Source organism: Panicum hallii, chromosome 2, assembly GCF_002211085.1.
Source record: "Panicum hallii strain FIL2 chromosome 2, PHallii_v3.1, whole genome shotgun sequence".
NCBI classification, from domain to species: domain Eukaryota; kingdom Viridiplantae; phylum Streptophyta; class Magnoliopsida; order Poales; family Poaceae; genus Panicum; species Panicum hallii.
The window spans coordinates 11,054,672-11,078,032 of record NC_038043.1 but is presented as its reverse complement, the minus strand read 5'-3'; the positions used below and the strand labels follow the sequence as shown (position 1 = coordinate 11,078,032).

Below are 23,361 nucleotides of genomic sequence, written 5' to 3'. Positions count from 1 at the left end.
GAGCCGGTGCTACTCTATAAACGCCAAGATAACTAGTGTTACTCGCCATTAACAACGCTTCAGTACGAGAAACACAAAGGTAGAAAGGCAGGAACGATGCTGCCCCGATCACGCGACGTGATCGGGGCAGCACGACACTTACCCGAGAGAAACCCTAGAATAGAGGTGGTGGTGCGCCGAGAGTTGTCGTGAATGATTGATTGTGTTTATTCATAATCCATGGTACATATTTATAGTCCGGAGACTTGCCTTCCCTAACCAATTCTAACTGACCACGACACGAATCCTAACTATCTCTATCTAAACTATTTTAAACATACATACCTATCTAGATACATGGCCAATCCTGGCCTCAAACGCCCGCGTAGGGGCCGATTCGCAAGCCCACTATGATTATCTTTTGAGCCTATCTTGCTTCGCAGTCCACCTTTCTGGCACAGCTAAATTATGGCGATAAGATGTCCTGCTTGGGCCGACGTGTGAGCTCGTCGAGCGGCACGGGCCCAGCCCGGTTAAAAGAGCTGGCCAGACCACAAACATATTAGCCTAATCGCCCACATAAAACCTCAGCCTGCTAACCCACTAAACTCCAGCCGATACCCCCTCCCACTGCGCCACCGCCCGCCTACCAGCCTTTCACGCTCGCCTCCCCCTCGCACACAGCCTATCAGCTCTAGCCCACATCTGGTTCTCGCGTTCTTGCAAGGAGCTTCAGGTCGTACGGAGCTTCAGGGGTGCGCCGGGGAAGGGCGCGCGAGAAGGGAACGGATTTTTAGCCGCTGGGCGGAGTTCCGCCGGGTATCTGGACGACGTGGATCACTCCAAGATCGGTGAAAACGTGGCGTGCTTCATCGTAGCCGAGGCGTCTATGGGTACAGGGGTGCTTGTATTTGGTAAATATTTTACTATGAAGCACGAAGACTCTTCGAGAAATGCGTAGCTAGAGCCGCAAACCTGCGGTACTAGGGGCCTGTTTGGGACTGCTCCACTCCTAGTTTTACAACTCTGCTCCAACTCTGTATCGCCAAACACCTCCAACTCCACCAACTCTACTCCTTAAAATACCATGGAGTTGGGGCAAACTCCACTGTTTTGGGGGAGTAGCAAAACAGGTGCTCCACAAATCATTGAAATCAAAGTCCTCGTGGAGTTCAGGGGTATTACCCACGTATGCCACCGGTTACACAGAAAACGGTTCGCTTCTCCCACCACCCACCCTGACCCCAGCTTATCTCTTCGTTCACTGAGAAACGCACGACACCACCACCACCACCAGGGAGAAACCCTAGCCCGCCGGCCATGGATGCCACTGATGAGCTCTCCCCCGACCTCGAGATGCAACAAATGGATGAATCCGTCGAGTCTTCACCCCAAGCTGCTGTTATTGGGGTCGAATCGGCGCCGGATGCACTGGATTTGGAGGGGGCGCTCGAGCCGGCGGTCAGGGCACAGGTGCCGCGGGTCGGCCTATCCCGCGTAGGCGCTGGCGGGCGCGGGGCTGGCGTGGGCGGCGGCGGCGCGGGCGGGCGCGGCGCCGGAGGCCGGGGCGCGGGCAGGCGCGGCGCGGGCGGCCTGGGCGCCGGCGTCCTGGGCGCGGACGGCCTGGGCTCCGGCGGTCTGGGCGTAGCCGGACGCGGCGCGGTCGGCCGTGGCGCCGCTGTTTCGTCCACTCAACGTGCACCAACTCCAAAGGTAGTATATTTGCACCGAATATTTGAAGATATGCTTGTCTACACTGAATATTACTTAGTTCATGTTTCTTGAGTAATGTTTGCTTGAAAATATTGCTTGAATAATGGATAGGGAGATGCAATGGACTGGACAGATGCGTACCTCACCATAATATGTGAATTGTTGGCTGAACAAGTTAGGAAGGGTTTAGGATAGGTTCTTTCAAATGACCGGTATTGAATTGACGAAGACACAAATAAAGAACAAGTGGGATAAGTTAAAGATAGACTGGACTATTTGGCATAGAGGTATGGAGCCAAATACTCCTAAAGAAAAGTTTAATCGCATTCACGCACGTGTACGTAATTCTATTGAGAGGTCATTTGGAGTATGAAAAATGAAGTGGCACATTCTTTACAAAATGCCGATCTATCCTATAGGGAAGCAAAAAAAGATAATTGTAGGAACTATGGTGGTTAACAATTTTATTCGTGAGCATAATAGTGGTGATTTGGATTTTGACCGTGTGGAGTGTGATGATGATTATGAGCCTACAATTCCAGAAAGATACAACAAGTATGTGGCGCCATCCGATGGATCAACTTCAATGCCTAATGCACCTACTATGGATAATTTTCGTGATGAGTTAGCGACGGCTATTTGTACAAATTGGACCTAGTCATGTAATATAAGTGAATTTATCATTAGAAATATTTATGTAATGGTACTTCAATTTTAATTATTATTTATGAACATGGAACTATTGTAATGGTATTTGAATTTTAATTATTATTAATATGCGTCGGACTATTGTAATGATATTTGAATTTTAATTATTATTTATGTGCATCGGACTTTTGTAATACTACTTGGTTTAATTACAACATTGTAATCAAGTAAACGGTACTAGAGTCATTTCACATCAAAATCTCAATTTTCTGGAGCTGGAGTTGGTCTGCTAGCCAAATACTTGGAGCTGCTCTGGAAACTCTGCAGTGGAGCTGCGCCATGGTGGAGTTGGTGGAGCAGAGTTGCAAAACTGGAAGTGGAGCAGTCCCAAACAGGCTCCAGGTCCAAGAGGTTCCACTTTGGGAATCTTAAACAGTTGTACTGCGAAGATTTTTTACATGACCCGGGCAAAAAAAAAGGAAAGCAAGGTGTTCTCTGTTTACTCCCTCGACGGTTCGGCTTCTGTTTTAAAAATCTGGTCTCCTTTTTACTGTGTGATTATTGTTACTTGTTAGAACTGATGATCGGATTAACAGTACATGCACTACCGGACGCATATCTAAAGACTTCTTTATTTAAAAGATCACTCAACATTAATAAATAAGAATGTGCATAATTTAAGTGAAACAAAAATGATGCACAATATTTTGAGTCGGAGAAAAACGATATACCTATTCGCACACTAGTGCAGGAACCAGGAGGTTTCGAGAATCTGCCGTCATGAGCATGCATACGTTTCTGTACAATGTGAGTATTTCAAAACTATTTAATAATGAATGGTGCACCTATTTTTCCGCATAAATAATAATTAAGATTTCTAATGCACAATTGTACCGACTTTGTAAGCACATGCACTCAAATCTGTGCATTGGATAAAAAATAACATAAAAAATATTTTTGAATCAGGATAGTCTTTAACAATAAATTATAAGATTGCAAGCATACTGTGCGAATAGATAAATCACAAGGAAAAATTGCAAACTAATTAACAATGCATGATTAATTTTTTCCATACAGTATTGAAGCACCTTCTGTATGTAACACGCAATTGTCAATGTGTTGTGTTTGTTACAAAAAGGATATGTTGTTTGATGGTGCTAACATATGGAAACAAAAAATATTCAAATAAAATATGTATAAATTATTTGCCGATCCACCTACACAACCTTTTTCCTAGAAAAACTCAACATGTCTTTATGTACATTTTCAATAAAACATATTCTTTACAACAAAAAATCTCATAATTGTTTAATGTACTGATGCACATAGTTTTGTGCATTGGAAAAAAACACATGAGTATTCTTGCAGAAGGTCTCAGAAATTTTAAATATTCACGTGTAGATATTTTTGTGCATTTCAATAGACGCACATGTTTTTTTGGCATAGTGGGCATAGTGGGCACTCACTAAATTGCTTAACAAGTACCCATATAAATTTGTGTACCATGTAAAACAGTTACAAAATCGTTTGATGATGCATAGATTTTGTGCAAGACAAATAAAGTAAGAAATGTTGAATAAATATAGACACGTATACATTTGTGTAGAAAGTATTTACAGTATTTTTTATAACTCGTAGTGAATTAATTTAATTACTACTTGCACAAGTACTCAAGCTATCCGTAGTGAAATAATTTTGTTCATTTATCTATATGAAAATATATAGACATGATGCATTATATAGTTTTATTGGGCAAGTAATATGCGTGTTTATGCATCATCCTATATTTATCAGTTTTAAACTTGTCAAAACACAGAATAATTTTTAGGACAGTACATCCACTGGATCACTACACCAAAGCTGCTCAATTTCGTCGGCCATATATAATTTCGTCGGCCAAAAAAAGCCGACAAAAATAACTCACTTATTTCGTTGGCCAACAAAAACCGTTGAAATTATCACTTGTTTTCGTCGGCCTGAGCAGGCCGACGAAAACAGTTCCATATTTTCGTCGGCTAGTTCCCGGCCGACGAAAAAAAATTCCTATTTTCGTCGGCCTGCCCTAGGCCCACGAAAATGTGGACATATTTTCGTCGGCTTTTCTGACTTTTCGTCGGCTTTTCTGACCGATGAAAATATAGTTATTTTCGTCGGTTGTCGATAAAAAAGATCTTATTTTCGTCTACCTAATTTCATCGGCCGGCCGACGAAAATAGCTATTTTCGACGGCTTTTGCCTATTTTCATCGGTTTCTGATCGATGAAAATATAATGTTTTTCCGTAGTGGGCGGGGGAAACGGCGAGGAGAAACGTGCGATTTGCTCAAGGCACAACGGACATTTTTTACCCAGTAGAGGAGAGAGAGAGAGCGCTGTTTGCTTCAGGCGCAGCTGCCGATGCAAGGCGGGTATTTCTGTATTTTTGCTTTTCAATGCGTCGTATATCAAATTCAAGCGGAAAACTGCTTGTCGGTTTACGGATCTCGAGAACAACTCTCCAGCGGGCGGATGCACCGAGCACCGTTGTTATAACCGGCGGAACGGCGCCCGGGGGCTCCCTTTTATTTTCTCGCGCGAGAACCGGATGTGGGCGCTGCTGGAGAGGCAGGACGGCGATGCGCGGCGGTAAGCAATTCCCCCCCGACGCCGTGTCCCTCGACGGCGCGTGAGCAGGGAAGACGGAGCCGAACGGCGTGGGGAGGCGCCAGCACCGTCGTAGCGTTCCCATCAGTCCCTCGCCGCGTGGCGTCTCGGGCTCATATGTGTCGCTGCACAGCTGACGCATGGAAAAGCGCCCAGCGAGCTGCTGTTGGCACCAGTAACGCACGGTCAGTACGAGACGACGTGTCCGCGACCGCCGCCTCTGCCGAGGAGACCCGCAGCTTGACGACGCAAGCAGCCGGGGCATCTATGCTTCGCCAAGAAGCGAATGTACGTACCAGGACATCGAGGTCCAGATCACAAAACAGCAAAAGCCTCGGGATCTTTCCCGCAAACAGCAGCTGACCGGAGCACCAACCCCTCTCCTCCGTGGCTCCTCTGTCCCTCTCCGTTCGTGGCATCGTGCTGGTTGGACCGCACCAAAACCATAAGGCACACCTGCGCCGAGGACCAGCCACAAGCATTTTAAATTTCTTCCCCTTGCCATTTCGTGTCAGTTAGCTCCTCCCTCCGCCTCCCCCAGACGAGGGAGCACAGCGGATTCGGTGGGAGATTCGAGCAGAATTTCGCTGCGAAACGGGAAACCCCTCCTCTTTCTTGCCCCGGCAAGCTACCCGCGGCCGCGGCCCCAGGTTGGTGCACAGCCCCGCGGTTTCTCCAAGCTTTATTAATTCCAATTCCCCGTTTCGTTTCGTGTTGCGATTCCGTGGTGTTTCTTCGCCGGCCCCCTCGTAGGGACGGGTAGGTGCGGATCTTGGGGGCGGTTCCGGGGCTGCGAGCGCAGGGCAGCGCCTTCTCTCTGCTTCAGTTCCCCTAATTCTGGCCCCCCATTCCTCTTTTTTTTATCTACAAAATCTAGTTTACTGGTCCCGCTTTCTTGATAATTGTGTTGTTCCGGAATCTGGAAATCTCGGCTCCTTGGCGAATTTCGAGGAAAAGGTGCGATCTTTGTGCTTCTGCGCGCGCCGCCCTGTATATTGAAATCGTATTTCATAAAGCGCATATGATTTTTTTTTTAAAAAAACATCTATCCAGTTCGTTGTCAAATCCGCGCGTGCGGTCAAATTTGTCCTCTGTCCGCTTGAAATTCCCTAAGTCATGTGATTTTGTTCTGTCAACGGGTGGAACTGTTCCTTGTGGTGAATTGGTGATGTTTTCGAATTGGCAGATTTGTTTGTTCTTCTCCATTGTTTCCGAGCATTAGTATGATTATATCTGCCCGGTGCACAGTCTCACTGAATTTTGGGCTTTGCTTCGTTCCATGAACTACGTCTTAATAGAGAATGGGTGCTTTCAGACTTTCAGTTCTTAGTTCAGTTTGCCTGTGATGCACTGTCAGGGGTCCTAGTCAAGTTCATGAAAATATGTAGTAGCGATGAGGTATTGTGCCAAGTTTCAGCTGCAGCTAGCTAGCTTGTTTGTCATGCTGTAGATAAGCAGTTATGAGTAGGTTTTCCTTTCCTTTTTGTTTGTTGCAATGATTGCCCCCATTTCCTTGCGGTCTGTTGATTGCTTGTCTGCTTCTTCAGTTTGCCTACCTATATTTGTTTGCTTGCGTTATTTTGTTTCATTGTCTAATTTCCATCTTGGATGATGTAGCATGGGGTGCGCGCCTTTTAGGATATATACTATGACTATATTATGATTTAGTTTTGTGAGTTTCAACATTTGCAAATGTACCCTGCATCCTTCTAGCTGTATCTGACCATGTACCGAGTTAACAACATTCTTCTGTCTTGTTATGTGAGTGACATTTATTTTCTAGGGAGCGGTGAGCAACAATAGATGGACAATGTAGCTCTGATGGCTAAATGAATGGATGATTGTGTCAAAATGCTTAGCAAGTGAGATAAATTCTAAGATGTCATGCTTGTGTGTTCATGGTACAAAGCAGTATCAATTGGATTCCCAAAAGTCAATTTCAAGCACCAGAATCCGATATGTTTTTCTATGTTAGGAGAAAGGGAGTCAGCATACTAAAATTCAGTTTATTTTCTCATCATTGTTTGGCTGTTTGTGTTTTCTTGCAGTAGTGAATTTTTATATTTCTGTTCTACATGCTTTTCTGCCATGCCTTTGTGAATTTATCAATTGCATTTTTTATTCTTTGTTATCCTATTCTGTCAGATGAAGGTAGACATCTTAATTATTTCATTATGCAGATCTGGACACAAATCTGAGACGTTTCGCAAGAGATAAAGTACACTAATGGTTACCCTGAGTAGGAACATGAATCACTGACTTGGGATGCAATATTTTTATGGGTAAAGAAAAACTCTGTAAGCAGCCTTCTGGCCGTCTGATTGAATCCCTCAAAATGGAGAGGATGAGAAACATCCTGACTCATAGATACCCATACCCACATGAGCACTCAAGACATTTCATGATTGCTGTCTTTGCTTGTTGGGTTTTCTTCATTTCCTCGGATAACTTGCAAAACCTTATAATGAAGTTGGACAAGAATTTTAAATGGTGGTCCATGTATGCTTGTTTAATTGGCTTCTTCTATTTCTTCTCATCACCTTTTATTAGGAAGACTATCAAACCAAACTATTCAAACTTCAACCGATGGTAAGCATGAACCTCTGGTCTTTGAACTAGTACTCTTAAGTAAAACAAGATGTTTGGTTCTCTGAAGCTGTTTCTAAATGCAGGTATATCGCTTGGATATTCTTGGCAGCACTATACCATCTGCCCAGTTTTCAGTCAATGGGCTTGGATTTGAGGATGAATCTTTCCCTCTTTCTCACAATTTATATCTCTTCTCTAATTTTCTTGATGGTCTTCCATATCATATTTCTTGGCCTTTGGTATTTGGGTCTTGTGTCTCGCATGGCAGAGAAAAAGCCAGAGCTGCTTACTATAATACAAAACTGTGCGGTAAGTTCCATGGCGACATTGGTTTATTGTCTTCCTTTTCACTTATCTTTTCTTAGTTATTTGTGTGTTATGTTTTTCTTAGGTTACGTTTTTTGTACATCTTGTATCTTATTGCAGGTTATAAGCATAGCTTGCTGTGTGTTTTACAGCCACTGTGGTAACAGGACTGTTACAAGAGATAAATCTATTGACCGTAGAACTGCTAGCTGGATTGCATTCTCACTTTGGACAAAGCATGATGACAACACACTGATTTCAAGGCTATTACGTATGCATAAATTTAAAGAGCAGATTTGCTCCTCCTGGTTTGCTCCAGTTGGTTCTGCTAGTGATTACCCTCTTCTCTCTAAATGGGCTATTTATGGAGAAGTTAGTATTATTATACCTCTTGTCTGTCTTCAAAATTATACTCAATTCTTTCGTTTTAAGTTTATTCTTGTCTTTGTCTGCTCCAGTTGTCTTCCAATGGATCTGGGTCCTCCAATGAAATTTCACCAGTCTACTCTTTGTGGGCTACATTCATTGGTCTTTACATTGCCAATTATGTTGTAGAGCGTTCAACAGGGTATGACAACTCTCCGAGCACTTCAGCCTTCCCCATTTCCACAAAAAAGAATTAGTTTTTGATGAATTTCTTACAGGAGGAACTTGGGAAATGCCAAAAGCATTGATTCAGCTTATCACCTATCAGTTACATTATGAATGCTTTAGAACAGTATCTCTGTGGTGCAGTAACATCATGATAGGAGTAACATATTCTCATATTAGTATTTTCTAACTTAGGGTATTCTGCACACGGTAGCATTCAACCTAGTTGCACTATCTATGCATGCGAGGATACTGATGTAATCGAGGAGGCAACTAAATGTGTGAAATCATATTTACAGTGGTTCCCATGTTATCACCTCATAAATTAGGGTACTTCGCAAGTGGTACCTATCATTGTATCACCTTAGTTGCTATGTGTATTGTAGTTAAAGAGGCGACTAAGCATGCACAAATAGTTAGTATGTAACCATATAATTGCTGTTGAATAACAGAAACTGAAATCTATGTTTGATTGGTTTACTTTTGGGCTCATTCCATATTTCTCTCTCTGATTTGATGTGCAGATGGGCTTTAACTCATCCTTTGACAATTTCGGAGTATGAGAAATTGAAGAAGCAGTTGAAACCAGATTTTGAGGACATGGTTCCTTGGTACTCTGGGTATGTTATCAGTGAATACATAATTCTTATACTGCACTTGATAAGGAAGAAGTTACTTACAAGTTGGTAATTTGTTCTGCAGGACATCAACTGATTTATTTAAAACTGTCTTTGACCTCATGATATCTGTGACTCTCTTTGTTGGTAGATTTGACATGCGTATGATGCAGGTACATCAATTCTTCGCATCCCCGCTGTGCCCATTTTCCTTGGTTTCTGCTTGTGCATTTGTTTCCCTGATAGGCACATAATAATAGTGATTTAAAATCACTACTGATTTTGCTTTGCGAGTTGGGGTTTATTTTTGCACTAGCAGGTTGAGTCTATGGTTGTCTTAAGGCAGTTATTGACAGCTTTTTTCCTAACCTTGACCAGGCTGCTATGAATAAAACTCCTGATGAAGCTAACAGCCACGACCTTTTGTACGATCATCTTGATGAAAAAGATGAACTTTGGTTTGACTTCATTGCGGATACTGGCGATGGTGGCAACTCTACATATGCTGTAGCACGATTGCTTGCTCAACCTTTGTTAGTCATAAAATCTGATGATTCAAGGCAAACATTTCCCCGTGGACAGCTGCTACTCATTGGTGGAGACCTTGCGTATGTTTCTCATTAGCACTGACTCTAAATAACCAGTAAAAACTCATTTAGTTCTTGACATTTGACAAGTTGACATTCAAGCTATGCTATATTAACATTTTGCTACTTTAGGTTCCATTATTATTTCGTTTACCTATATGATGGGAGTCCCCCTTGCTTATATCTACAGATATCCAAATCCATCCTCATTTTCGTATGAACGGCGTTTTTTCTGCCCTTTTGAGTATGCTCTCCAGCCTCCTGCCTGGTATAAGCCTGAACATATAGCACTGGAGAAACCTGAGCTTCCTCTTGGAGTTTCTGAGCTTAGGCGATATCGTGGACCACAATGTTTTATGATCCCCGGAAACCATGGTAATTATCGCCTTCTGTATAAAAGCATGCCATATAATCATGTGCAACGATGTTTGTATATGTTTCTTGTCATTTGCCTATTTCTGAATATGTTATGCCAATGATTTGTTAACATGGAAATGTCAAACATATTTTCCAAAATTTATCATTGCGGATTGATATTTCAAACAATCCGAGTGACTAAACCTACACGGCTATGAACAGATTGGTTTGATGGACTACACACGTTCATGAGGTATATCTGTCATAAAAGTTGGTTGGGTGGGTGGTTCCTACCTCAGAAGAAGAGTTATTTTGCATTGAAGCTTCCCAATGGCTGGTGGGTTTTTGGCCTTGACCAAGCTCTTCATGGCGATATTGATGTCTACCAGTTCAAGTTTTTTGCTGAGTTGTGTAGACAGAAGGTAATTTCATTCTCTGATCTTCATTTGGTCAGCAACTTGTTTTTGTGATAGGTGCTATGTCTTTTATTTCAAATTTGATGGTTCAATAGTAACACGTTACTAGAAGATCTTTTCATCATAAGCAGAAAACATTGAAGATTACAGGACGTGTTTTTAGTGACTTCATATTTACCACTGGAAGTATGCAGGTCGGTGAAAGTGATTCTGTAATTGTTATAACCCATGAACCAAACTGGCTCCTTGATTGGTACTGGGGCGATAACACTGGAGCAAATGTTGCATATTTAATACGGGAGTACCTCAGGGGGAGATGCAAACTGCGGATGGCTGGAGACCTGCACCACTATATGCGACATTCTTGCGTCGAGTCAAAAGAACCAGTTCATGTACATCACTTACTTGTAAATGGCTGTGGTGGGGCCTTTTTGCATCCAACACATGTCTTTGAGAACTTCAGAGCATTTTATGGGAACAAGTATGAAACAAAATCTACATATCCTTCTTATAATGATTCTAGCAAGGTAAGCTTTACTCCATTTTTACCTTATTAGTAGTTCATTTCATAGAAGCGTTTGATTGGCCATGTTGTTTGAGGGTTTGTGTTGTCAAGTGACCCTTTCCTTCATTGTGTGTCTCTCCAGATTGCGCTTGGTAATATTTTGAAGTTTCGAAGGAAAAATTGGCAGTTTGATGTTATTGGTGGTTTTGTGTACTTCGTACTGGTTTTCTCAATGTTTCCACAGGTGAGAGAAATTAGATAAATTTGCTCTTTATGAACTGTGCAGTTCTTGGTAGAAGACTGGCTTTCTTTGGTTACAGTAAAAGCTTAAAATTTTATTTGGTTTTCATGCTCACAAATGCTAAAATGCATGAGAAATAGTATTCTCCTATGTATTAATACATGGTCCCTTTTTTCTTGGTAGTACAAGTTCATCTATGATTATGACTGCTACCTAGAGTTGACACTAAGGATATCAAATAACAGAATACGTTAGGGCTCTGTGATAACTCTTGCCATCCTGTAATAAGTGGTGATGTGTTCATAGGACCAGCCAGCTCATCCGCCAGCCTTGAAGGGTGTTTTAGAGACTTAGACATATTCTGAGACTTTGTGGACATATTTCTAATAAGATTTATACAATGTTATGATTTTTCTGGCGTAGAAGTGGACTAAAATTATATCAATTTTCTGCCCTCCCACAAATCTCTGTGAACCGACAAATGGGGTTATATTCTTCTTGTCCAATTAGGGAATTTGCAAAGATCATATAATGAAAAGAAAGTAGCAATAGACTAGATTACTAAGCAATGGATATTGCACAAGCACTAATACACTGATTCAGTTACTACTATTTGCGGCCTGATGCAAATATGTTGTGCTATGCAGTGTGACTCATTTCGCATCTTACATGAAGACTCCTGGGCTGGTCGTGTCAATGGTTTCTTCGTTGCAATGTGGAATGCTATTTTTGAGATTCTAGAGCGGTCCTATGTATCTCTAGCTGGTGTTGTCACCTTATTGATGGTATCATTTTTCTTTGTACCCACAAAGCTGTCACGTAGGAGACGTGCTTTGCTTGGTTTTCTTCATGCTGCTGCTCATATAACTTCGGCAGTGCTACTGATGCTACTTATGGAATTAGCTATTGAAATCTGCATCCGCAACCATCTATTAGCAACATCAGGTTGGTCCCTTTATTGTTTCTTTTCACGTGCATCATTGGTTGGTGAATCTGTGTCCTCTGCTTGAACCCTTGTGACCTTGCATCCCAATTCCCAAGTATAAGATGATAGTGTGACAGGTGCACAAGTTACTGTCACTCCAGTCAGATTCTTTAACACTGTAGGTCCACAGTGATCCACAAGTATTGTTTTAGTGCTTCTGCTGTTCCTTTGAAAAAATAGTGACGTGTTATCATTAATTGGCAGTGCGCATTCCTTTCAAAGAAAGTGATCCATCATTGATGCCATGCACACCTAGCTTCATTGCTAACTGCAGCGTTATTTTCACATGAATAAACTTTTTTTTTCTTTCTAAAGTAGCTTGGCCACAATTAGGAGGAGAGCAAGACAGATAGTAATGGCTGATCCTTTTTTTCATTTCTTGTCCTTATATCCCCTGGATAGTGTAATAGTTTGCAACAACTGTATATTCTTTGTGGTGGCCTCATGTGTTATTATGTTCCTATCTTCATCCACAATGTAAAAAAAAAGTTTGTTCTTTTACTTGTTATCAGGCTACCATACCCTCTACGAATGGTATCGCAAAGTGGAAAGTGAGCATTTCCCTGACCCCACAGGACTTCGCGCTCGTCTTGAGCATTGGACCTTTGGGCTTTACCCTGCATGTATTAAGTACCTCATGTCTGCATTTGACGTCCCAGAGGTATTCTTTCATCCTTGTAATCTTTCATCTTTGTAAACTACAATGAGATCCTTTCTGATGGTTGGTACTGTTATCTGCCATATATTCCCTCTTCAGGTCATGGCGGTAACAAGAAGCACAATTTGCAGAAAAGGAATAGAGTCCCTTCCCCGTGGAGGTGCCATCATCTACTACGTCTGTGTTTTCCTGTACTTCTGGGTGTTGTCAACACCTGTTGTATCACTGGTGTTTGGGAGCTACTTATATGTATGCATAAACTGGTTCCATATCCATTTCGATGAGGCCTTCTCCTCGCTGCGCATAGCAAATTATAAGGCGTTCACACGGTTCCACATCAAGAAGAATGGAGACCTTGAGGTCTTCACCCTGGCTGTAGACAAGGTAAGACTTCAATATTTTTTAATAAAAACAACTGTGCTATTGTCATAAGTAACTCAATACTGTGAATGAATCAGGTGCCAAAAGATTGGATGCTGGATCCAGACTGGGATATGGAACCCAAGCAGCCATTCCAGATGAGCTACACCAGGAAGTTCCCAAGCAAATGGAGGTCCGCCTCAGGCCTCGACCCGATTAACGCGGTGCGCATTATCGATCGGTTTGTCATCCCACGGACGCCCCCAAGTCCTGCAACCCCAGGAGGCTCTGTCAGATGATGAGGATGCTGTGGGCTGTGATGTACATGCAGTTGAGTCTTCTTGTTGTCTATCCTTGGAGAAGCTGTACAGAAACACAAGATGCCCTCTGACGTAGGATAGGAGAATTTGGTAGAAGAAAACAAGGGCAAATCTCCACGAGGCGATGTTCAAATGTTGTACATCTGCTGTGACATTGGCCCACTAGCGATGATGTCATTTCGCTTTTGTCATGCGCAGTGGGCCTGATAAGATATAATGCTGAGGTAGGAAATTATATCTGAATCTGTGTGAGCTACTAAAGGTGAGGGTGTGTTTGGTTCAGCTGTGGGAAAGCAACTGTGAGCTGACGGCTGTGGGAAAGCGGAAAGCTGTTTAGCTGAAACAGCTATCAATTGTGGGATTCTGTGAGAAATATAAGTTGTCTCTAAGACTGTATAAAACTGTTTATATACTGATTAATTGTAAGGACATGTAGATGACCGTTTTGGAAAGAAAATTATCATAATTAGAACTATTTGACATATATAATTAATATAAAAGATATATAGATCCACCTCGACCTAACTAAAATATTATCTTCAACTAACCAAAGTATTAACTATATTATCACGAACAGTGTTCATGGTAACCTCGTACTCCTCAAGAATTTCATCCACTTGTGGTTGCGCCACTTCCTGTTCCTCGGTGTTGTCCTCATCTCGCGGCATATAGTTCTCATCTTCATCATATTTGTCAAACGCATCGTCTTGTAACGCGCTAACCATATTATAAGTTCCTCGTACTGCCATGCTATTTTTAGAAAAATACTAGAAACCAGCGCGTCTCGCGTCTCGCGTCTCCCATACGGCACAAAACCAAAAGCAAATCTGCCCCCCATTCAACGCGAATGGGGAATTGTACAGCAAAGAACAAAACAGATCGATGCAAATAGACAAAGGTACGTATGTCCACACAAAATCCACAACTCCACATAAGTATTTACTTTATCCTGCTTTATCTACGTGATCTGCTTCAAATCTGCACGTCTTGTTCTCCCGGTACTTCCTCCTTTCTTTCCTGCTGGATACCTGCAAAATAATGATTTGATTAGAGAACTTGCAGTAGTGAAAAATAGTATGCATGAGAGATATATTGCCTAAAGACTTGCATTATTCTACCTAGTTGTTGCAGAGTTGCATATCTGAAAAATCAGAAGAATTGCCAAGATAAATACACTGAGTTTGCCATGTTCTTAACACATTATTACCTGGATAAATGCACTGAGTTGCCTACTGGAAAAGTACTGAAATGCCTCTAGCAATTGATATAATTACCTATAGGAAAGTACTGAAAATACTTCGCTATTTGACAAAAATGCCTATTGCAAAGTACTGAAATGCTTGTGACGATGTGAAAAAGATCAATTTGGCCTTAGCCTTGCAATATGCCTTTCCCATCGAATTCATTTTAGCCTCTGCAGTGTTGCTCTGCCTTCGTGCGTTCGCCGTGCGCTGCTTCTGCTTGCCGGCCAGCGGACGCCGCACGGGCGCACCTGCTGGCAGCACAGCACCCCAGTGGTGCTCTGCCCTGCTTGAGGTAGTGCACTGACCTGGGCTTGCAGATTTTCATCATTGGGAAGCTTCAGGTCATCCTTAGTGTTGCCATTCTCCGTCAAAAGGCTAACCTGTAAAGTGACCTCCCCACTTGTTATAAACAGGAAGGCATTGCCAAAAGGACAGTTGAATGAAAGAAAGGCTAGGTGTTGGAAGCAAACATACGTATCCGTCTTCAGAAATGTCAATCAGCTGATACTCAGTGCGGTCAACATGTGGAACCTGTAAGATGCAAGCAGGAAACAAAAGGTTAAAACAAATTCTATGCACTTGTAAGTTGTAACTGAATCAGAATGTGAGATGTGATAGCTTACGTCACAGTTGTGAGATGAAGGAACAATATCCTCAAGCTTCTTTCCATTGAAAATGTCAATGCCGACAAAGTGGCACTTGGCATGGCCATGCTTCCCAGTCTTGGAAGTAGAGACCTCAACAACCTTTAAAAAAGAGTATACCAAAATTATCGTTAGATCAATACTTGTTGGTGCAAACATGAGCACCATGCTAACTATTGTTAGATCTAAAGAGAAGATATGGATGGCTATCAGATGTACAAACTACAAAGGAATTCATTAAAAAGGCACTCTAGTTATCATCCACAGCTCCTGGTAAGCAAACTTTGGGTAGTAAGAAATACTGATGTCCAGTATGAAAACATGTATAAGCAATCATCAAGACACTAGTGGCACAAAGTATAATGGCCTATCAAGTATCGACTCATACCAGCATGAACAGATAATAAATTCAAACATTAATTCATCCATGACGGATACTGGAACAAATAGCACCTACATATTCGGATGGAAAGGTGTTGGAAGCAAAAAGAAGAACTCCTTGGAAATAGTGCCTAGTTTAACCAGCATTGCAGAACTAAACATATCATTCAGAACCGCAGAATAAACAGTGAAGGAATATTAAATCCATGGAAACATATATGAACTCTCTTGCTATCTCCAAAGAACCTTGCGGGATTTTGTTGAATCATAGATATGTAACTGAAACATAAACGTAAGGTAAATACATGATATTTTAAGACGGGCATCTTGTTGATCGGCAGGGTTTATTTGTCCCAACCATCAAAAACTAGAAAAACTGTCTAGATAGACTGAAAGGAGGATATCCAGAACCAAAACGGGAAAACCGTCACGACGCCTCAGCAGCCCCCAAGATCACGTAATTCAGATAGAAACTTTTTTGCAGTGTAGTAGAAATCATGACAAGGCTGAAACTTTACAAAGCGCATGAAAAGATCAAAGCTTTCTACTACAGTGCAAAGTCCTCTTGCGGGTGAATCTAGTGGATCCATCTAACACTTGGGAAACCTCTGAACCCGCAATAAACCTCAAGTTTCAGAGTTCACAAATCAGTACAGCAAAATAACATAGATGGCAACAAGATAGCGGTTTCTTAATCCAAAGAAAAAAAGATAGCAGTTTGTCTACAGAAGCTCTATATCCACGAACAAGAGCAATTTTTGCTGCCATTAACCCCAGGTCCCATCAAGCAGAGATGGGGGAGGCATTGGCACTGTACCTTGCAGGGGCCGTTCTTGCGGATGGTCCCGGCCTGCTGCGGGTAGGTCTTGGAGGCGCCGGCGTCGGCCTTGGACTCGAAGTGGTGCTCCTCAGAGTCCGACATGTCCGAGAATCTTGCAGCGATCCTAGTAACACAAGAACAGCAGCAGCAGCAGCCAGAAGAAGAGCAGAGGAATATTAGAAAAACACAAACAAGCAGAGAATTGAGAAAGTTTAAGGATGCGCATCAAGGAAAAGGCTGGTGCTCACCGGCGGAGAAGTGGGGATGCAGCAGCAGAAACGGATTCCTGGGAAAAGGCTGGTGCCTCGCCCTGATTCCAGATACGCGGTGCGGCTCTGCCGCGCGCTCGCCTGCGCCCGCTCCGCCCCACCCCGCCAGCGCTGCTCTGGCCGTGCCGCTCTGCTCGCGCCGCGCCGCGCCGCTCTTCCCGAGTCGTTTCGCCCGCGCCGTGCTGCTCCCCCGCGCTGAGCCGCTTCGCCCGCTCTGCGGCTCCGCGCAACCCGCCCCGGGGCCGGCCCGGGGAGCGGCGGGCGGCGCGTCCGGGGGCGCGGCGAGCGGCGCGTCGGTGGGGAAGATGGCCTCGTGGCAGGCAGGCGGAAGAAATAGAAACGAATCGGTACTCACTTTACTACCAGTGGCAGCGGGTAAACAGGCGGTGGAATCGGTAGAAATCTGGCGTGCCCACCAACGGCCGGAATCGTGGATTTTTGGGAATCGCTTCCATGGATGGAGGCGTTTGGTTCGGATTTTAAGTTCGATGACGCTAATCTGTTACCAGAATCGGAACCAAAGGAGCCTCATTTTGATTCAGCTTTCTGAACATACTTCTACTTTTAGAAAGCAGCTTACTTTCTGAACGTGCTTCTGCTTTTAGAAAGCAGAAGCTATTTTTAGAAAGCAAAAGCTAAACAAAGGGATTTAGCTTTTCTGCAGCTGATTGGTGTGGTGCAGCTGATTGAAAAATCTACTTTTCTGTAGTACAAATTTAAAAGCAGGTTGTATCCTACTTTTGCAGCTTTTCAAATTTATGAAAACTACACATCTACTATTAATCATATATATACCCTTTCAATTCCTTTTTATATATAAGAAAATAAAGATTTTTATATATAGAAAAATAAAAATAAAAAAGAATAAAAAAGTTAACTCCAAATATTTATATATATATAAATAAAGATTTAAATGAAAAAAATTTGATCATCACAAAGAAATATTGTATAATATCAATTTGCATAAAGATAATATATAACTTTTTCACAGTCGACAACTCACAGCAGTCTGAACCAAATGACTTTCAGTTTTTTCACTGCAGGTATCTCACAGCAGCTTTTTCACAGCAGACAGCCTTTTTCACAGCTCACGGCTGAACCAAACACACCCTAAGCAGCTATGCTAATAACAAGTGTATTCAGCAAAGTTTAAACGTTATCCCATCCTCCGTAGAAAAGTATCAGAAACTTCTTGTCGCTAAACTGCAGTAGCAGACGGGCACCAAATCCACAGAAAAGATATGCACGTACGGAAAAGGTAAAGAAAAAAGAGATGCTTGCATCAGACATTAACTGGATTCCACGGTTTAGATGTCATCATCTTTGGCCAAAGTTAGGTTCTAAGTTTCTACAACAAGTGGTAGTTTATTGTAATAGCAGTCACCCTTCCAGAAATATGCCATTCCCCCAAAATTACAAAATGTAATCATGGAAAAGATAAACCGTCCCTACGTATGACGGGCACTAATTGTCCGTATAAACTTGCATCTTGTGCTAGCACAGATATTCTAATCAAGATGGACTCCCCCGTTTTTTGTGTTCACCAGAAATTGTACTCATATTTGGTGTCCCGCATCAGAGTTTACGCCATGTTTACTTTCCTGTCTTCACTGGAAACGCTTGACCTAGCCCCTTCAGTGTTGTTAGGCTTCCCACTTTTGAGGTTACCAAGTGTTTGCAGCAACAAGGAAGCCTGATCAAGAATTGTTTGCAGTTTCGATTCATCCATTGAATTCAACTCAGCAACATTAAGATCGATTGAAATCTTTTGTGTGGATGCACCGGATGGATCTTGTTCTTTTGTTGCCTCCATCACATCTGAGTTTAGCTGCTTGTTTGCTTCTATTTCATGCAGTACCTTGATAACACTAGGACGCACTGCCATTCTGTTATCCTCCTCCAAAAGATTACTATCTACAGATGGAATGGGTATGTTTAGGTCAATGCCAAAATGGTTTTCACTAACGTCCAGATGGTTTTGTTTCCTGTCTTCTGTACAATTTCCTTTAAGCTCTTCTCCAACATTTGTAGAAGCATTGTTTTCTTCGAAGGAAGGGCACACAAGCTTTCTTCTCTTCACTTTCCCACTGATTTCCTTTCCCAAGTTTCCATCCACCTTCCCCGCTTCACTTCGCCTCTTGAAGTTGTAGAAAGGAACTTGTGGTTCCATGCTTTCCTCTCCCAGCTCTAGTTGACTTGGCAGGTTCAGCTCTTCATGAGAATGGTCCATAGCCTCCTCCCCGATCAACGGTATGACAAGACCATCTGCAATTGGTTTATTCTTGTGGCTCCACTGTTCTGTCTTCTGAGAAAGAGAAGAAACCAATTGGTTGAGCGTAGGACCTGTGGACTCTTGGCAAGATAGTTGCTTGTTCAGTGTTAAGCGAGAAAAAACACTTCTTTGTGGAGGGCTACACCGATTCTTTGTCTTGCTTTCAGCTCTTGTATTATGCTGTGTATGCCGTGGATCAACAATATCATTTTCAAGATCTGATGACGAAGCATTACTACGGGGACCACCATATCTCATCTGATCATTTTCAATGTCTACATCATAATAAGGGATCTGAATGTAATCAGCACAATTCCTTTTCTGATCAATGGCTGGTACTGTTTTTCCATCACGTTCAAGAACTTTAGTGTATGTTGGAATACATTGTAGGCTCAGTTTTGCCGGTGTTGGAGCTTCTCCTTCACTGAAACGCTGCCGCTCACATTCATATATGCTGCTATTATGTACACTGGAGCGTCCTCGGTTAAGGCAAATGTCGCAATGAACTTGATAGTCAGAGTTACTTTGTAGATTTGACAGAGACAAACCAGGATATAAACTGTCATACGGAGCAAAAGATGGATTCAAATGACTCCTTCCATTGTAAGTTGAATTCGGAGTTGCATATCCAGAAGTTAACGAGCCACTGTGCAAATAACCACTAGATAATGGGTATGTCTGAGTTGCAATAAATTTAGCTCCTTCAGTTGGGTCCTGAGTTGTGCATCCAGAACGTAAGATATTTTGTTGATAGTCTTGTGGTGATGGATATGGCTGCTTCGCAACCAACTGGTAGTGCCTAGAAGTTTGAGAGCAAGGTGCAGATACTTGAGTTGAAACAGCATCTGTCATAACAGCAGCTGGGAAAAGCTCACTCTGAGATTGGAATTCAATCTGATCATGGCGCCTGTGGGCGGAAGCGATTTGGGCTCCAATTTCTGTTCCCAGGGGCTTGGACATGTTTGGGTGTGTCTCAACACTAAGTGGTAAATCTGTGTGCATGCTTGTAGCAGTAGAATATCTTCTTACAACTTCTGAAATGTTGGGAACCAAAAGGCGTGATTGATCAATAGAATGAGGAACATCTGGAGTCATGCTTTCTTTGTCCTGCCTCCTTTTGCTAGAGCGGTTTGTTTCCAAACTCTCATTTTTTGAATATTCATGAATTGGGAGCTGTACCCTCCTGTTGTCAAACAACTCATATAGCCGAACAACCTGCAAGTCAATAGAAGTTTCCATTGTCATAGACGTGCAATCAGAAGGTACATTTGTAACATTCTATAGTACAAAGAGGTAGTACAGCAAACCTGCTCGTAGGAAAGGTCAAAGTAGAACTTCTTTGGCAGATAGTAGTTGTCTTCTATGGCAGGGGAAAACTCATCTTCACTTAGTGGCCTGCACTTCCATATAATATTGATACGAACCTGGGGGAAAAAAGAACAGCTCAAAACCGCACAGATATTTTTTCTTAATCATATAATCATCAGTATAGAGCTCTAAAGCTTGTTAGCTGATATAATGTGCAAAATTCACAAAATGTAAAGGCAACGTGGGTGTTCTCTATTCATATGTCCTTCTGCCTACAAAGTGAAAGGCGCATTACAATTCTAATAGTAATAACAAGAACAAACCCAAGGTATGTAGTGTAGTGTCAAGAGGTTAAGTTCCTGGTCCTACAAAGCTTACATTATTCTCAGCTTAGCAAGTTCAACTTAGCACAGCCACCCTCACGTGTAGATGTGCATACATATATTCAGAAAAGGAACACTTGAGGAGAAATTGAACTCATAAGGAATTGTTGTTTAAAGAGATTTGAAGTGAGAAGACAAGGATTAACCAAGAGGCACATATTAGTTGTATATTACCTGTGCCGGATACGAGCGCTGTGTTGAGCGAAATGCAGCATTGTTAATATTGAGCCCTCCGTCGGAGGCAGCCTCGAAGACTCCATAAAGCTTGCACAGAGTATGGTCAAAGAGAAACAAAGGCATCCCTTTTCTGACATTGCTGACAAAGGGTTCATATTCCAACGGCAGGCCAAAAATGCTCGCTTTGAAGCATTGCTCCCTTGTGAGGGTGTTGGACATGAAGATCGCTCCTGCCATGTCGCCAATAGCATCCTGCCTAAACGACAGGGCAGGCCACTCACGCTTCATTCCGATGGACCTTGCACACGCACACAGGTGAAATGAGTGAGAAACAGCTGCAATCGGCACATAAATTGGTTGTTATACAGACTAGAGACTCGTATGTATATAGAGCGCAATCAACCGCACATTACAAAGATGGACAGAGGTTATGCTTTGTGTCAATTAATTACTTTATACAGGCTAGAGACTCGCAAATATATAGAACGCAATCAACCGCACATTACAAAGGAACGAATCAGAATATTGCCGGTGTTTAACCGAAGAGAGGAAGAATATCGCCTTAGAAGAAAGGCGAATGAAACGAGGGCGGGAATTTAACTAATGTACGTTACCCAAGTGGACCACAGCAAGTGCAGAAAGAACAAAAGTGACGCAGCACGGCGCTGTTCTGTTGAGTTCAGCCGACAGACAAAAAGGAGCACACCAAGATACGACCTGGAAGAAATCGGGGAAGTTGGTCCGACTAAACTAGTACCAAAATAAAAAAAATTCTTGCAATGCCGAGCACCAAAAATAAATCTGCAATCAGCGAGCCGGGTAATAAGGAAAGGGAAGAAGGGGCACTGGTTGTGGTCAGGAGTCAGGACCACGGCGATAGAGCTGGGATCGCGCCGCGTGCACCACATGAAGCTAACAATCATAAACCCTAAAAAAATGGCAGTTCAAGAAAACAAACGGGGAGAAAGAAAGAAAGAAAAACGCCATCGAGCTGGTGCATGTAACCGAAGGAAAGAGAGGAGCTAGCGCAAGTAGACAGAGGGAGGGAGGGAGGGAAGGGTTCGCACTTGGGATGGATCGCGCGTGAACCCGGAGGCCGGAGGTGCCGATGAAACCGGAGGGGAGCGGCCGTGCTGGGGTTTTCTCCTCCTCGCCAATGACCGACGCCGTCGTGGTGGGCGCGGTTAGTGGCGAGCGAAAGCGACCGGCGCGCTCCGGTGCAGATGGATTCTGCCGGCGGCGGGCGGCGCGGACTGGAGTACTAGGATTGACTGCGGAAGGAAAGCGAAGGGGGCGGAAGGCGATGGATTCTGCTTTTCTACCAGAGGGCGGCGGCGATCTGCCGGATTTCTCTCGATGGATTACGCTTCGGTTCCTGCGCTTCGCAACCGCTTCGGCTTCGAGTGGGGCCCGACGTTGTTTTGGCTTTTTTTTATTATATCCTATCCTCTTTTCATATATTTAATTTATTTATACTTTTGGGATCGATTCCTCTTCCTCCACGGAAAAAAAGATCTTTTTGACTGGTTCTTCTTTTTTCAAACTGATGACGGCGATGATCTAGAAAAGAAAAGGAAACAAGGAATCCGGAAGGCAGTGAAGAGGTTTCGCGACGCGCTTGACTCGTGTCGTGCGCCCGTGCTCGCGGTCCTCCCGGAGCGCCGAGTCGCATGCACAGGCGGGCCCGTGCGGGCCGCGGAGACGGAGTGATCGGCCATGGACTTTTCAACCTGTTTGTGCACGGATGAATTGCTACCAAAAAATGGCACTTTTTAAAAAAAAGGATAAAAATAAAATTCGAAGAAGGAGCCGGATCGGAAAAATTCGAAAAATGGGTGCCTTCCGCCCGATCAGCGTGCGGGAGGTTCCAAAAATATTTCGAGGCCCCTCCTAGGGCCTCTTCATGAATAAGAAAATTTTATTCGCGAAGAGGTCCCTGAGGCAGGCATCCCGCCCGGCCGGTGGGTGGGAGGTTGCCCTGCTTATTTTTTTATTTTTTGTTGGAATTTATGTTTCACAAACTATTTAAAATTCAGACTTTTTTAAATATAAGATTTATTCGCCATACTCTTTTGTATACATAAAAAATTTAGTTCAATTTTACGAAGAAGATTACGGTATCTAAAACTCGTATGAAGATGGTTAAGCGATAACGTTTTGCAACGTAGAATCCAAATATTACGATAGTACGATACATGAAGCCATTGAAAATAAAATAGTATGATAACAAACAAGTTTAAATATACAAAATGCCAAGTCACAGTTATAATTACAAACACAAATAATGATCTGTCTTTAGTCAATGCGGCAAATATTACAAATACACATCCAGGTCTGATAGGTCTGATA

General features: G+C 42.9%; 3 protein-coding genes across 9 annotated transcripts; 1 reads left to right on the top strand and 2 right to left on the bottom strand.

Moving 5' to 3' along the window:
- The first annotated feature begins 5,446 nt into the window (after positions 1 to 5,446).
- LOC112882367 lies at positions 5,447 to 13,945 on the top strand. Of its 2 annotated transcripts, none has more exons than XM_025947412.1 (16): positions 5,447 to 5,632; positions 7,163 to 7,571; positions 7,655 to 7,880; positions 7,998 to 8,249; positions 8,336 to 8,445; positions 8,993 to 9,088; positions 9,171 to 9,258; positions 9,464 to 9,693; positions 9,863 to 10,047; positions 10,252 to 10,451; positions 10,640 to 10,972; positions 11,093 to 11,194; positions 11,839 to 12,136; positions 12,689 to 12,837; positions 12,934 to 13,218; positions 13,293 to 13,945. In XM_025947412.1, exons 2-16 carry the CDS (start codon positions 7,261 to 7,263, stop codon positions 13,491 to 13,493), a joined length of 3,066 nt encoding a protein of 1,021 aa, XP_025803197.1. In that variant the 5' UTR covers positions 5,447 to 5,632; positions 7,163 to 7,260; the 3' UTR covers positions 13,494 to 13,945. The 2 variants fall into 2 exon arrangements, with proteins under 2 accessions (XP_025803197.1, XP_025803198.1); XM_025947413.1 differs by lacking the exon at positions 5,447 to 5,632 and adding an exon at positions 5,710 to 5,939.
- A 334-nt stretch (positions 13,946 to 14,279) lies between these two features.
- On the bottom strand, positions 14,280 to 17,230 carry LOC112882369 (eukaryotic translation initiation factor 5A-like). 5 transcript variants are annotated; one of them, XR_003226657.1, is made up of 7 exons: positions 16,852 to 17,230; positions 16,601 to 16,727; positions 15,382 to 15,504; positions 15,233 to 15,289; positions 14,789 to 15,138; positions 14,633 to 14,655; positions 14,280 to 14,542 (listed from the first exon to the last, which is right to left on the bottom strand). XR_003226657.1 is itself a non-coding variant. In XM_025947416.1 (6 exons), exons 2-5 carry the CDS (start codon positions 16,703 to 16,705, stop codon positions 14,917 to 14,919), a joined length of 507 nt encoding a protein of 168 aa, XP_025803201.1. In that variant the 5' UTR covers positions 16,706 to 16,727; positions 16,852 to 17,229; the 3' UTR covers positions 14,280 to 14,542; positions 14,903 to 14,916. The 5 variants fall into 5 exon arrangements, 1 of the variants encoding a protein (XP_025803201.1); XR_003226654.1 differs by having other exon boundaries at positions 14,633 to 15,138; XR_003226655.1 differs by having other exon boundaries at positions 14,280 to 14,655.
- An 899-nt stretch (positions 17,231 to 18,129) lies between these two features.
- Positions 18,130 to 22,421, bottom strand: LOC112882368. Of its 2 annotated transcripts, none has more exons than XM_025947415.1 (4): positions 22,080 to 22,421; positions 21,010 to 21,729; positions 20,452 to 20,568; positions 18,130 to 20,359 (listed from the first exon to the last, which is right to left on the bottom strand). In XM_025947415.1, exons 2-4 carry the CDS (start codon positions 21,298 to 21,300, stop codon positions 18,455 to 18,457), a joined length of 2,313 nt encoding a protein of 770 aa, XP_025803200.1. In that variant the 5' UTR covers positions 21,301 to 21,729; positions 22,080 to 22,421; the 3' UTR covers positions 18,130 to 18,454. The 2 variants fall into 2 exon arrangements, with proteins under 2 accessions (XP_025803200.1, XP_025803199.1); XM_025947414.1 differs by having other exon boundaries at positions 21,010 to 21,310.
- Positions 22,422 to 23,361: the final 940 nt, after the last annotated feature.